We start from the raw sequence: 14184 nt of genomic DNA, 5'->3' as shown, positions 1-14184 counted from the left end.
TGGTGTGAACTTGAATGAAATCCATTTGGGAAGATACTAAATTTCACCAAAAATTGAAATAAAGTGATAGGAGCAGCTAACATTTGGACCAGTTTACTACAGTCATCTTTGGTGCATAATGACTTTTGAGCAGTCTGTGATACCCCCCTTATGGCCAGGCTGTATGTAATGGACTGATGTAGTTAGTGCAGCAGATCATGTAGTGGAGGTAGCATTGGTGATTAGTGAGTTTAATGTGAGCATAGGCACATATGGAGTCATCAGTAAAGATGGGATCTGCACTGAGAAATGTTTCTATACCGTGGAAGACAAGGATATGAATGAGTGAGATGGTATGCATTGAGCTTCTGGGTTAGTATAGATAATGTTTCTACACATTGTTCAGTAACATAAAAAAGGCATCAGTGAATCTGAAACAGGTGAAGGTTTTAGGATTCTGACTGAATAGGAAGGATTCCTCTAGATGATCCCTGAACAAGATGGCATAGGAAGGTGCCATAAGAGTGCCAGTAGCAGTGCTGCTGATTATTTTTTAGATTCTGTCATCAAAAGAGAAGTAGATAGGAGTGGGAATGTACTCAACAGTGTTACTATGAAGGAGATGGTGCATTTGGAATCATATGGGCATTGGGAGAAATTGTGTTTGGAGCTGCTGAGGTCATGGGCACTGGACCAAACAAGTCGGTGCAGTGGTCGAGACACATGGGCTACATAGCACTGGGGCATCATCCAAATCCCTGTTCAACTTTAGGTTTTTGATGGTTTTCTATTAAGAACTTATGGTGAATTCTGGAATGCTTCCTTTGAAGAGAGAGTGTCTGATTTTCTGCACCATCCTTGTCCAATTAAAAACTAACTACCCTTTCTTGTTACGATAGGGTAAAGGATGTTAATTTGGAGGATTGTGACATTAACAATGACAGGCAGACCAGCTGGAGATAAGCAAACAGAAACTCTAGAGAGCAGGTGGAGGAAGTGGTTCAGGTCTTCTAGGTATGAGGTTAGACTTTGGAAAGTGTGTTATTAGTGTTGGCATACAAGAGCATGGATCATGATTCGGCACTGCAATAAATAACCATGATGGGCTCTCCTTGTTGGTTACACTTATAGATCTTGAAAAGCTTTTAGAAAGTCGGAGTTCAGGGTGTTTTGAGAATAAGGATGGGTGAGACATAGGGATAGCTGCAGGAATTTCACATGTGATTTGAGAGAGCACTGGGGGCAGCTGCAGCAGAGCTTGTAGGTGATGTGTCATGTACTGACATAGGCAGTCTTCTAGATGCTGTTCATAACAACAGTGTTGGATCCTTCATAGTCATAAAGGATGATGGTCACATCATGATTTGTTTTGATGTGGCAAGTGGCAGTTCTGTCGACAGTTGTGAAGTGTTGGTCTTTCTGAGGAGAAATATAGGGAATGAAGATGACAGGTTTGAAGATTAGCAGTTCTTTGAAAGTCGAAAGGGAATAGGTGGGTCATAGTGGATGATGAACATTGTTGGATTGGAATAAAGACTGTGTGAGGTGAGACTCATTGTTGGCTTGCATGTGTGCACGCGTACGTGTGGGGAAGGGGAGGTGTAGGTGTACATTTAGATCCTCCTGTGGCTATCTAGGTTTTCTGTTGTTCCAATAAAAAACTTTAGCAGAATCTGTTATGTTTCCTTATAAAATTCCTCTGTCAAGTCCCTTCCCTTTGCTTACCACAGTACTGAGCTCCCACCAAATCTTTAATGACCTTGAGATGGCAGTGGTCTGTTAAAATTCACCATTGCTTAGTGTAAGGGATCTAGATTTGTCTGCCAAGGTGTTACATATCTTTGTAATTAGGACTTTATTTATGATTAGGTAATTTGACTCCTTGCTCATGGTGACAAACTCTAAAAGCTGGTAGATTTTGGGAAAAAAATGTGAGACAGAACATAACAGAATCACTGAGTAATAAATATAGAATGGAATTTAGCACTTTTCAACCTCTACACTGTTGTGTATTTCATAACGTATAGTGTGAGTCAATCAAAACATTGATGGAACATTGTTATTTTGTAACATTTTTTTTAGTGTGTATGTGTTACACATTAAACGCAACAGAAACATCCCAGCTTGTGCAATGTACCTTGTGATATGAAAAGGATAGATTGCTACTCACCACATAGAGAGTGTGTGGTGTTGCAGACAGGCACAATAAAAAAGATTGCTAAACATTTAAGCTTTCAGACAAAAAAGTCCTTCTTCCAAAATAGAAAACACACACGTGCGCCCCCCCCCCCCCTCCCCCACACACATACGGCCACTGTCTCCAGGCACTGGGGCCCAATGTTGGACTGAGACTGTGTCTGACATAAGTAACAAGCTGCTGGGGTCGGTTGTGAGGATAAGGAGGAGGCATGGGGTAGGGAGGGGAAGGGATAGCAGGTTGGGGGTGAGGGAAGATGCTGTGCTGCCTGTCAGGAATGTGTAGTGTTGCGGTAGGGCCAGGATGGGTTACTAAATTCATGGTTGGGAGGCAGTGCTGGGAGGATGGTAAGGGGAGGCAAAAGGGAGAGGGGAGAGGAGAGAGGAGAGAAATAGAAAAGCAGAAAAGACTAGTAGGTGTCTTGGTGGGATAGTGGGGTGTGTGTAGTGCTGGAGTAGGAGCAGGCAAGAAGGCGGTAGGTAGAGGACAGGAACTAGCAAATGTTGAGGACGGGGGTTTACGGGAATCAAGGATATGTTGTAGGGAGAGTTCTCACCTGCGCAGTTCAGAAAAGCTGGTGTTAGTAGGAAAAAGCCAGATGATGCAGGCCTTGAAGCACTCATTGAACTGAAGCACATTGTATTGGGCAGCAACTGTGTGGTCCAGCTGTCTCTTGGTCACAATTTGGCACTGGTCATTTATACAGCCAGACAGCTAGTTAGTTGTCATGCCCACACATAAAGTGGTACAACGTCTTGGATTTTCTGTTGTTTGATTGTACATTGCTATATGTGATAAAACTACTGGGAAACTGTGAAGGTGGAGATAAGGCAACATGTCTGTGATGCTGTTAAAGCCAAACCCTTTTCCTATATTATCACCTAATATTACTGGTTCTTCAGTCTTGCTTGTGGCACTCATATGCTTTCTTTCGACTGTAGTTAATAGAAATCATATTGTGAAACCAAGACAATTTGCACAACACGTAAGATACTGGACTCATGTTTGGAAACAGCAAGTTCAGATACCTGTGTGGCCATCCTTATTAAGGTTTCTGTGGTTTCCCTAAACCAGTTCAAATAAGTGCTTCGTAGATTCATTAAATAGGCCATGGCCAAGTCCTTCCCCAGTTTTCCTCCGACTGAGCTAATGCTTTATCTCTGATGACCTCTACATCAGCAAGCCATTGTACTGGTTTCCCATTCTTTGATCTGTGCTCTTCTTTTCCATGGATTGCTGTCATTGGTCTCATTGGTTCATTTATCATATGTTCTCCATTTAATGAGTGATATGTTGTAAACTTTTGGTTTGCAGTGTGTTCTTGGTGCCATTGTATTCTTCCATCAAACAAATTCCTACAGAAATGTGTTGCAATTGGAATGTCGATATTTGATTGCCACATGGTACTAGCCACAGGAGAGTGCCTACCACAGCCAGTTTTCCATCTAACCACATCTTTGGTGTTGTTGCTGTGCTGCTCTGCCACAGATGTTCTCCAGGGATGGACATTTTGTATGCTCAGTTGGATGGACTAGGGCTTAAGTATGCCAGGCCAGCTGCTGAGAATCAACTAACAAGAAGTTCCAGGAAGAGCTCTTCTTGTATCATTAGTTTATCTTGCTTTCTCACAAACTACACAGCAGTGTAGGGGATTGTATCACTTGAAAATAGAATCACTTGCATATCAAATGACTTTTTTTACTATGGTTGTCACCACATAAACACAGTTATGTTGCTGGAGCACAGAATTACTATACAGCTCCAAATTTTGGGTGATGTACAATTTTTTAACAGAATTTATATCCTACAGAATTGAATTATCCGTGTCATTACTCGCTTCACTTTGATGGGTTCTGGAAGTACACTTGTAACAAAGGGGTACCTCTCAGTTATGTCAGTGTGCCTATTTTTTGATGCAGTTTGTAGCAGTTCACCTACTTTTTTTCTTTGTTTGTTGTCCTTGGTGTTGACATGCTGGTTGAAAAAATAGGGGGTGGACATGCAGTAATGTCTACTGTAAATGATGTAGCTGACAGATGCACAGTTTCATTCCACAGTTTTTTCTTTCACTTTTCACAATCCCCCACCCCCAATAATACACAGTTGTATATGGCCAGTGCACTATTGTTCTAATTTCCCTTCAAAATGGTTATAATGGCTGTAAGCACTATGGGACTTAACATCTGATGTTGTCAGTCCTCTAGACTTAGAACAACTCAAACCTAACTAACCTAAGGACATCACACACATCCATGCCCAAGGCAGGATTCGAACCTGTGACCTTAGCAGCAGCACAATTCCAGACTAAAGCGCCTTGAACCGCTCGGCCACAGCGGCCGGTGTAACTTCCCGTAAGCCTCATTAATAGTTTCCAGGCGAACATCCACATACTGGAGCCAGAATGAGATTTTCGTCCTGCAGCGGAGTGTGCGCTGATATGAAACTTCCTGGCAGATTAAAACTGTGTGCCCGACTGAGACTCGAACTCGGGACCTTTGCCTTTCGCGGGCAAGTGCTCTACCATCTGAGCAACCGAAGCACGACTCACGCCCGGTCTCACAGCTCTACTTCTGCCAGTATCTCATCTCCTACCTTCCAAACTTTACAGAAGCTCTCCTGCGAACCTTTGCAGAACTAGCACTCCTGAAAGAAAGGATACTGTGGAGACATGGCTTAGCCACAGCCTGGGGGATGTTTCCAGAATGAGATTTTCATTCTGCAGCGGAGTGTGCGCTGATATGAAACTTCCTGGCAGATTAAAACTGTGTGCCCGACTGAGACTCGAACTCGGGACCTTTGCCTTTCGCCGGCAAGTGCTCTACCATCTGAGCTACCGAAGCACGACTCACGCCCGGTCTCACAGCTCTACTTCTGCCAGTATCTCATCTCCTACCTTCCAAACTTTACAGAAGCTCTCCTGCGAACCTTTGCAGAACTAGCACTCCTGAAAGAAAGGATACTGCGGAGACATGGCTTAGCCACAGCCTGGGGGATGTTTCCAGAATGAGATTTTCACTCTGCAGCGGAGTGTGCACTGATATGAAACTTCCTGGCGGATTAAAACTGTGTGCCCGACTGAGACTCGAACTCGGGACCTTTGCCTTTCACGGGCAAGTGCTCTACCATCTGAGCTACCGAAGCACGACTCACGCCCGGTCTCACAGCTCTACTTCTGCCAGTATCTCATCTCATACCTTCCAAACTTTACAGAAGCTCTCCTGCGAACCTTTGCAGAACTAGCACTCCTGAAAGAAAGGATACTTTCTTTCAGGAGTGCTAGTTCTGCAAAGGTTCGCAGGAGAGCTTCTGTAAAGTTTGGAAGGTATGAGACGAGATACTGGCAGAAGTAGAGCTGTGAGACCGGGCGTGAGTCGTGCTTCAGTAGCTCAGATGGTAGAGCACTTGCCCGCGAAACGCAAAGGTCCCGAGTTCGAGTCTCGATCGGGCACACAGTTTTAATCTGCCAGGAAGTTTCATCCACATACTGCTGCAATAGTTTACTGTTGAACATCTACGAGCAGTAAAAACATAACCACATAATTCACATTTCTTTTGGAATAATCAGGTACGTATGCAACAGACACTGTCATTGCTTTAACACATGGCTTATTGGTGTAAAACTTATTGCACTGTTAAGTTGACGCATTGTTGTAATTCTAACCAACACAGGTTCCTCATCTGAAATTCAGCCGTGGACTGACTGTCTCGTGACCAAAAATCAGGTCCTTACATGTCCTCACAATAATAGGTACTGAAACTACACATTGTTCAAAGTGAAATTTACAGAAATTACAATTCAAACTTACTTCATCAAATTAACTGAATACTTCGAAAGATTGGTTTAATGGTTTGTTCCACTAGAACAGTTAGGCCAAATTATTGGTTTAAATCAAGAAATTAACAAATATAGTTATGCAAACAATAGTTTTGACAAAAGTGTTAATAACTTTAGAATTAATTAACGGCTGACTTTGCTAACATGTTTTCCAATAGAGCCAAATAAATACTCTAAGAATACTATTAGTTTGTCCTCCAAATGTTTATAATTAGTTCAGAATTTATATTTTTTGATATGTCAATAATAGAATTTAAGTTACGAAACAATTACTGATTTCTCCCTATTTTTTTTTTCTTCCGTGTCCGGATGCGCCAATTATATCTTCCCTTCCCAGTAATTAGCAACGTAGATTGCTTTGTCATTGACTTTCAAAATATCATCTTTAGTGCATGTTATAGACATGTCTGGGCAGATCAGTAGGTGGTCCAAGTCCTGTATTGCTCCGCATTCACACCTATCGCTATCACTGTAACCCCATTTAAATAGGTTTGATTTGCACCCAGTTACTCCAGTGCGCAGCCGGTTTAATGACCTCCAAGTTGTAAAAGGTAGTTGAAATCCTGCAGATCCCTCCTCAAGTAGTTCCATTGTGGAGTGTGGCACCATTTCTTCCCAGAGAGATAGTCTCCTTGCGACGGGCTTGGTGGCAAGCTCTTCAGTAGTTTCCATGAAACTCCTGCGGGATTTCAGCCGGACACGTTGTTTTCGGTGCATATACATCGGGTGTCGAGGATCATTCTTTTGTTTTGATCTTTCGATCTCGGCGGCTACTTGTCTGCGGATAGGTGGTGGTGCTATGCCTATGATGGGGTAAATGATGTCTGTGGGAGTTGGTTTGAGGCATCCTGTGGCAATACGTACAGTTTCGTTTACGGCGACGTCAACTTGCTTAGCGTGGGCAGAGTTCCTCCAAACTGGCGCCGCATATTCCGCAGCTGAGATACTCAGCACCAGACCTGTGGTGCGCAAAACATGTGGTTGAGCTCCCCACGATGAACCTGTTAGTTTCCGCAGTATGTTGTTCCTGGCACAGACCTTTTTTTTAGTGTTGTGACAGTGCTGCTTAAAAGTAAGTGATCTGTCCAATGTTACTCCCAGGTATTTTGGGCTGTTTGTATGTTTCAGCTCTTCCCCTTGCCACATGACTCGGAGTTTCCGTTTGGCTTGTTTGCTCCTAAGACGGAAGGCGGATACTTGTGATTTACTGGGGTTTGATTTGAGATTATTGCCGTCGTAATAGGTAGCAAGTTTTGTTAAGGCTCCTGTGAGATTCTCCTCCGCTTGTTCAAAGGTTTTATCCTGTGTGGCCACTGCTGCATCATCAGCATATATGAACGTTCGTGTCTGGTGGCTGATGGGAAGATCATTGGTATAGATGTTAAATAATATTGGAGCCAAACACTGCCCTGTGCAAGTCCATTTTTCTTTGTCCTCCATCGGCTGTTTTTAGATTGTAGGGTTACATAGTAGCGTCTGTTCTGTAGCATACATTGCACGAACATAGAAAGGGTGTAGTCCTTAGTGACATTATACACTTTCTGGGTAAGCAACTTATGGTTTACTGTGTCATATGCAGCACTGAGATCCAGGAATGTGACCCCAGTTACTTCTCCTCTCTGATAGCCGTCTTCGATGTACTGTGTGAGATTCAGGGTTTGGCCACAGCATGATTTTCCTGGTCGGAATCCAGCTTGTTCGTTAATGAGGGCTTTGTCCACATAATCAGCTATGCGTTTGAGGATCATTCGCTCCAGCACTTTAAATAAATGACAAAGCAGTGAGACAGGCCGGAAATTTTTAGCTTCAGGTGGGTCTTTCCCTGGTTTTAGTAACGCAATAACCCGGGCTTTCCTCCACAGTTTAGGAATTTGCATTGTTGTAATACAGTTATTCATTAGCTCTAGGATCCATGCTTGTACTCCCGGTCCAAAATGTTTAATTTTCTCAGATCTCAGATCGTCGAGGCCAGCGGCCTTATTGTTTTTCAAATCTTTGATGGCATCTTGTAGCTCCTGAATGGAGAACGGGTGAGCTAGGAAGCTAATCTCCTCGTTCAATTTTCTTTTAATTTTGCCATTCCTGATCTTCCTTTTAGTTTTTCCGTTCATGAGTAGTTGGTGAGCTATCTGGTCAGGTGTAACTTCACTGTAATTTGGTTGTGGTTCTGTTGGGTCGTTGTTGAGACTTTTGACCAGTTTCCATGCCTTCCTACTGCTGTGCTTCATGTCCGTCTCTTGTAGGAGGTTGCACCACTTTTCCTTTCTCGCTTCGGAGATACCAGACATCAGTACCTCACCTGCCTGGATCGTTTCCTCTGAGAAGGGGTCCTTATTGTACAGTTCTTCATACTTTTTCAGAGCTTCCTTGCTGCTACCATTGAGTCCAGCGATATACTTGGTGCGGCACCCTCTAGGTATGCGCCGACGAGAGATTTTCTTGACAAGGTCTATAAAAGTTTCATATGTTTGTATCTCTGGTTTAATTTCCAGGATATCCTTATCAAGGTCCTCTGTGAAAAGTTCCCAATGAGCTTTTTTGAAATTGAAGTGTCTCTTGAAGGGCATTACATCTGATTTGATTACTGCAGTAATGCAGCAAGTTATTGCTCTGTGTTGCGATCTTGGAATTGGGTCCTCGATTTGCTTTACAGTTTGCAGGGATACCTTTTTGGAGACAAAGATGTTATCTGGATTATATCCTCGTTTCCATCTTCCGCTGTTAAATGATGCAGGCAACTTTGGGTCATGTATCAATTTCAGTTTAGTCTGGTCTGCCCAGGTCTCCAGCATTTCGCCATCATCATTTGTCTCTTTATAACCCCATGCGAGACCGTGACAGTTAAAATCTCCTAGTACAACTTTCATGTTTTTTGAATGGAAATTTCCAGGCTCCGTAAATTTGAACCTCGCACCGGGTGGTTTGTACACGGATGTTACAGTACATGAATGTAGCTCAATACTTAAAATTTCTATGTTTTCTTCGCAGGTCAGAGCATAGGAGCGTACGTCTATGTTCGGTTTCACAAATATAGCACTTCCGTACCTTTCGTGTGGTCTCTCAAGAACTAATTTCATGCCCTGTATTTTTGGTCTATGGCTAGTTGGTGCTCTGTGTGTTTCTTGTAACACTAAAACATCACAGTTGTTTCGTTTGCACATGTCAGATAATAAAATTTCTTTATTTACAGATAAGCCTTCAATATTGCAGGAAGTTGTCACTAGTGATGGTCTTGATAAAGGCCTTTTTTGAGTCTCTTCGGAGAGTTGTTTTGTCATTTTTGGTTTTGGTGCTCCGGTGTTTGCAGGATTGGCCGACTAGGGGGACGCCCGATTGCTTGTTGTTCGAGTGGTGAACGCAATCTTCGTGGAGGCTCCTGCAGTGTCCCCCATTTCTCCCTATAATGAAAGATACTAACTAGGAATAGCCAAAAAAAATTGGAAACTCAATTACATACATGCTTTAAAACAGAGAACCAACCTTTCTCTTTTATGAAAATGCAAATTATATTCACATTTGTTAATGGTAATTAGTGTAAAGTGAGGAAAATTAATTTTAAGGAGGCAGATGGCAAAACAACAGGGGAAGTAAAAATATCCCAGCTTGCTTTGTCACAAATTGATATTACTATCAAGTAAATGGGTAATAAACACTATTGTGTTGGTTCTGCATGCACATCCAATTAACAAACAAATAAATAGCATATATAAAAAAGACATATGATATTAAATGAAAACCACAACACAAATGGAAATGAAATATATACCTAGCAACAGCAACTGTTCTGAAAATTTCCATTACTTTGAATTTTGTGTACCTTCTTCAAACAGTTTCTGTTTAATAGTGTAACTAGGGGTATTGTACAGCATGATACGAGTGGGATGTGAGTCGTATGGAAGAAGTGGAGTGTTAGTACGAATGAAAGGCATACAAACCAAGAAAATGTGGAGTAGTTGTGGATAAAAGGGATCCTACAAGAAGATATTCCATACGCCTGTCTCATGGGCAATGGGATGGGTGGCTGGATAGGAAAAAAAGAGGTGAAAAAGTACAGTAAGGAGCATTCTGGTAGAATGTAAATAATCTGAGAATAAGGGAGACTACCAGCAATGCAGAAGCATTAAGTCAACGCCTACAGAGTGTGTGTGTGTTGTGTGTGTGTGTGTGCGTGTGTGTGTGTGTGTGTGTTTGTGTACTCTAGTGTTTATTCCAAAAGCTAGCAAGTTTGTTTTGTCTTTTTTGTGTGCCTGTCGATGACTCAACACTTCTGCTATTTGGTTCAGTGAGTGACCATCTTTACTTCTAAATTGTTTAAAAAGAATAGTGATTTTTCAGGGCAACTGTGGAATAATGAAAAGACACTGAGGTAGGCACAGACAGCATAAAACTGCCTCCTCTGTAGCATGACTAGCTTGCAAGAGAGCAGGGGAAGATGGCCTAAGCCATCTGCCCTGTAGGAGATCTAGAACTCAATGGATAAGATTTAGAAGTGTGTCCCTGTAGGCAGATGCAGGAGGTAGTCGCATGTCCTGTCTCTTAAACTGCTTGATTTATTGTTCAAAGTGTGGTGGACTATGCAGCATCTCAGTATGGCTCTGTACTACCCTTGGGGTTCAATCTGTCAATTCAATATGCATGCAGGTGCCCATGTAGCTCACTGGAATGACGAAGTACTGAAAGCAAAATATTAATGACATAGGAAGGCAATAAAAATTTTTAATTTTCTGGGGTCCATAGTGCAATTGACAACTGTGGTTGTACGTACAATTACTTGGTTGTACAGCACTGTGGTTATTGCTTTAAACACTGTTCTCATCTCCTGTGCAAGTGGAAATTATGTGGCGTGCAAAATTATGTGTGTTTTCACTTCCACTTGTAGACCATTGTAAGTCATCACTGTGTGGGCCACTTGCCACAGATAAATACTGTTTCAAGTGTTCAGTTGTTCTTTCAGTACCGCACAATCTGAGAAGATCTTTTATTTGAAATTTGTTACGTAGTAGACCAACATTAAGAAAATATATTTTCTTACTCCATATTTTTTGAGTTAATGTTCTGTTTGTAGATCATTTGTATAGCAAGTGCTCACTTGGTTTACATTTGTTGTTCTATATCTAAGGAAGGCTAAGCAACATACTCTTACAAAGCTATCACATTTTTAATGAGATGAGGAGGAGCTTAGTGTTTAACATCTTGTTGACAATGAGGTCATTAGAGACAGAGCACAAGCTTGGATTTTGGAAGGATGGGTAAGGAAACTGGCTGTGCTCTTTTAAAGGAACCATCCTAGTATTTACATGAAGTGATTTAGGGAAATCATGAAAACCTAAATCAGGATGGCCAGTCGCAGGTCTGAACTTTCGGCCTCCCGAATGTGAGTCCAGTGTGCTAACCACTGCGCCACCTTGTTCGGTTTAATGACATAAGTTGGACGCATAGTTGGTAGGCTATAATGTGATTTTTTGCATTATGTTTCCTATTATTTCCTTGCATCTTGTTTAAAGATACTGTGAAATTTGACAGTGAGTGAGAAGTGTACCACTTGTTATAGGTTAGTGAGTTGTGGGGTACACTATCAATTGTGTATCAAGAACAGGAGTGAATGTTACAGGGATGGTAATCGCAAGGTTAGTGAGGCCCTCTCCTGAGGAAACTAGACAAGAGTTGGAGAGGTTATCGGGGTGGGGTTGCACAAAATCCTTCCTGTCACAATTACAGCAAAGTCTAAGAAGCAAAACTTGTTAACACTGGTATTCAAATATGAGAATTTGGCAATGTCACGCACACTGTTGTTATAAAAGGTATTTACTGGGAATAGTTAATAATTATTTACAGTCATTTCAGTTTCAGTTTAACTAGCTTACTCTGTATAGCATTGGAAATTATTGTACTGTTAACTAATATTATTTTAATCAAAGAAAGAGGAAAAAAATACAAAATCAAATTCTGTGATTTAATATTAATTTTAGATGTGAAGATGCTGTCAATATTTTATTGCAGTTTTTTTTATTTGCTTTAATTTAGTTAGTTACTGTGAACTTTTGTTTCATAAAGATACTTACTGTAATGCTTTGTCTATTGTTTTATTGCTCTTGTTTTTTACATCTTATCTGTGTACAAAGAAAAAGGTGTAAAAATTTTTTAAGCACAGGAACATAAAATACATAGCACAGTCCTGTTTTCTGGACTGATAAACTATAGTAACCATACTTATAATCATTAGATATTGGTTGTATAACTACTCTAGATGTGGATTTCTTCCTGATTGTACTGTGTACATAGTGAAGCAAAAGTGTTATTGTGAAGTCTTGAAGTGTCAACTGTTTCCATAAAAAAATGTTTCACCAGGATAAGATTGGGGGATAATACACTAAGAAAAGAAGCAATCGTATAATGTTCAGGATTGGCACTGATGGACACAGCACTGAAGTGAACTTTTTGTAAGATTAGCAAAAGGACTGATTTTACAATTTACATTTAATACTTTATTTTTTGTTTCATTTCTGATCATAAGTGACTGGCTGGGAGGCTCACCCTCTTCAAACTCCAGATGATGCCCGAACATCACTTCTCTCTAACATGGACTCTGATAGTATCAGTGATATAGAAGATGATGACATATCAGATGAAGCACCACCATTGTTCCTTCATTTGACCTGCACTATTCATGCTAAGGGTAGCTCTGGAAGCTGCACAGTTACAACTTTGCCAACATGCATAAGTAAGTACTTCACTTCTTGTTTTCAAATAACATAATTTTCCACTTCAGCTTCATTTATTATATTTTGTGTTTACTGAAACCAAAGTCCACGGAGTGTGTTTCTAAATTCACAGACATATTTTTGAATGCAACTGATATTCTGCCACAAATGACAATTCCTGATTTTGGCCTGGATGAGATGGCGGGAGGACATAATGATGAGACCATCTAGAAATTTTACAATTTTTTTTAAAAATTATTATTTGCAAAATAACTTGAAGTGATACAAGACATGGGAATAGATCTTATTACTTCCCATTTCTGTTTAGCATTATATATTCACATTTCTATAATCTTCCTTGGGCCCTTTCATACGAGGGTAAGTCAATTATTGTGCAATTTAGTTATATTTTTGTTTATTTTGGTAGTACTGTCGTTTTACGTTGATGACGCATGCCTTGTTTATTTGTTGTTATATCTTTGCAATTTTCAAGCTGCCAGGTTAGTTTCATTATCACTGCCATGCTGTTAATCATGGCTGCTTCGCTGTCTATTTGCACCAAAGAAGAGCAACGTTCAGTGATCCGATTTTTGTGTTCGGAATGTGTATCAGGGGCCAAAATTCATCGAAGACTTTCGATACAGTGCCTATGAAGGGATTAAAAAATTCCAAAATGGTTGCACAAGTGTTACGCACGATGAAGGAGCCGGATGACCATTTACCACCAAAAATGAAGAAACCATTGAGCGTTCATGTGAAATGATTCTCTTAGACAGATGATTATCTATTGACAAAGTGGCACATCATCTGCAAATTAGTCACAGTTCTGCCTACAAAATCATCCACAACAGACTTGGGTTTCATAAAGTTTGCGCAAGATGGTTCCCAAAACAACTCGCACAGTTGCATAAAAAAATGCGCTTGGACATCTGTGAAAAACATTTGGACTGCTATGGTAACGAAGGGGACAACTTCTTGGACAGGATCATTACTGGTGACAAAACATGGGTCCATCATTACAAGCTGGAGAGTAAATGGCAATGTATGTAATGGAAACATCCCAATTCGCTGTGAAAGAAAAAGTTCAAGACCGAACCGTCTGCCGGAAAATTGATGCTTACATTTTTTTAGGATGCATAGGGTCCGGTACTGGAACATTATGGGGAAAGGGGCACAACAATATACAGTGTATGTTACAGTGAGATGCTTACTGCCAGGCTCAAGCCTGCAATTTGAAGGAAACGCCAAGGATTGCTGTCAAAAGGTGTTGTGTTGTTGCACGACAATGCCCATCTGCATACTGCTGCCCACACTGCTGAAACGCTCCAGAAACTCAAATTTGAAGTATTGGATCATCCTCCATATAGTCCAAATCTTGCCCCTTCTGACTATCACTTGTTTGGTCCACTCAAACAGGCATTAAGAGGATGTCAATTTGCCTCGGCTGAAGCAGTGAAAGAAGCGGTGCATTC

The 14184-nt window shown here is 41.1% G+C and overlaps 1 protein-coding gene across 1 annotated transcript in view; it reads left to right on the top strand.

Annotated features, from left to right (window-relative positions):
• The window catches only part of LOC126471204 (KICSTOR complex protein SZT2-like), a 525225-nt gene that overhangs the window by 268234 nt on the left and 242807 nt on the right, over positions 1–14184 (top strand). The window contains exon 10 of the mRNA XM_050099318.1: positions 12526–12732. Coding sequence (XP_049955275.1) covers positions 12526–12732 — 207 coding nt within the window. The remainder of the gene's footprint in view (positions 1–12525; positions 12733–14184) is intronic.

Source organism: Schistocerca serialis, chromosome 3 (genome assembly GCF_023864345.2).
Source record: "Schistocerca serialis cubense isolate TAMUIC-IGC-003099 chromosome 3, iqSchSeri2.2, whole genome shotgun sequence".
NCBI lineage: Eukaryota > Metazoa > Arthropoda > Insecta > Orthoptera > Acrididae > Schistocerca > Schistocerca serialis.
Note: the sequence above shows the minus strand (reverse complement) of the source record. Positions and strands in the feature narration are given on the sequence as shown.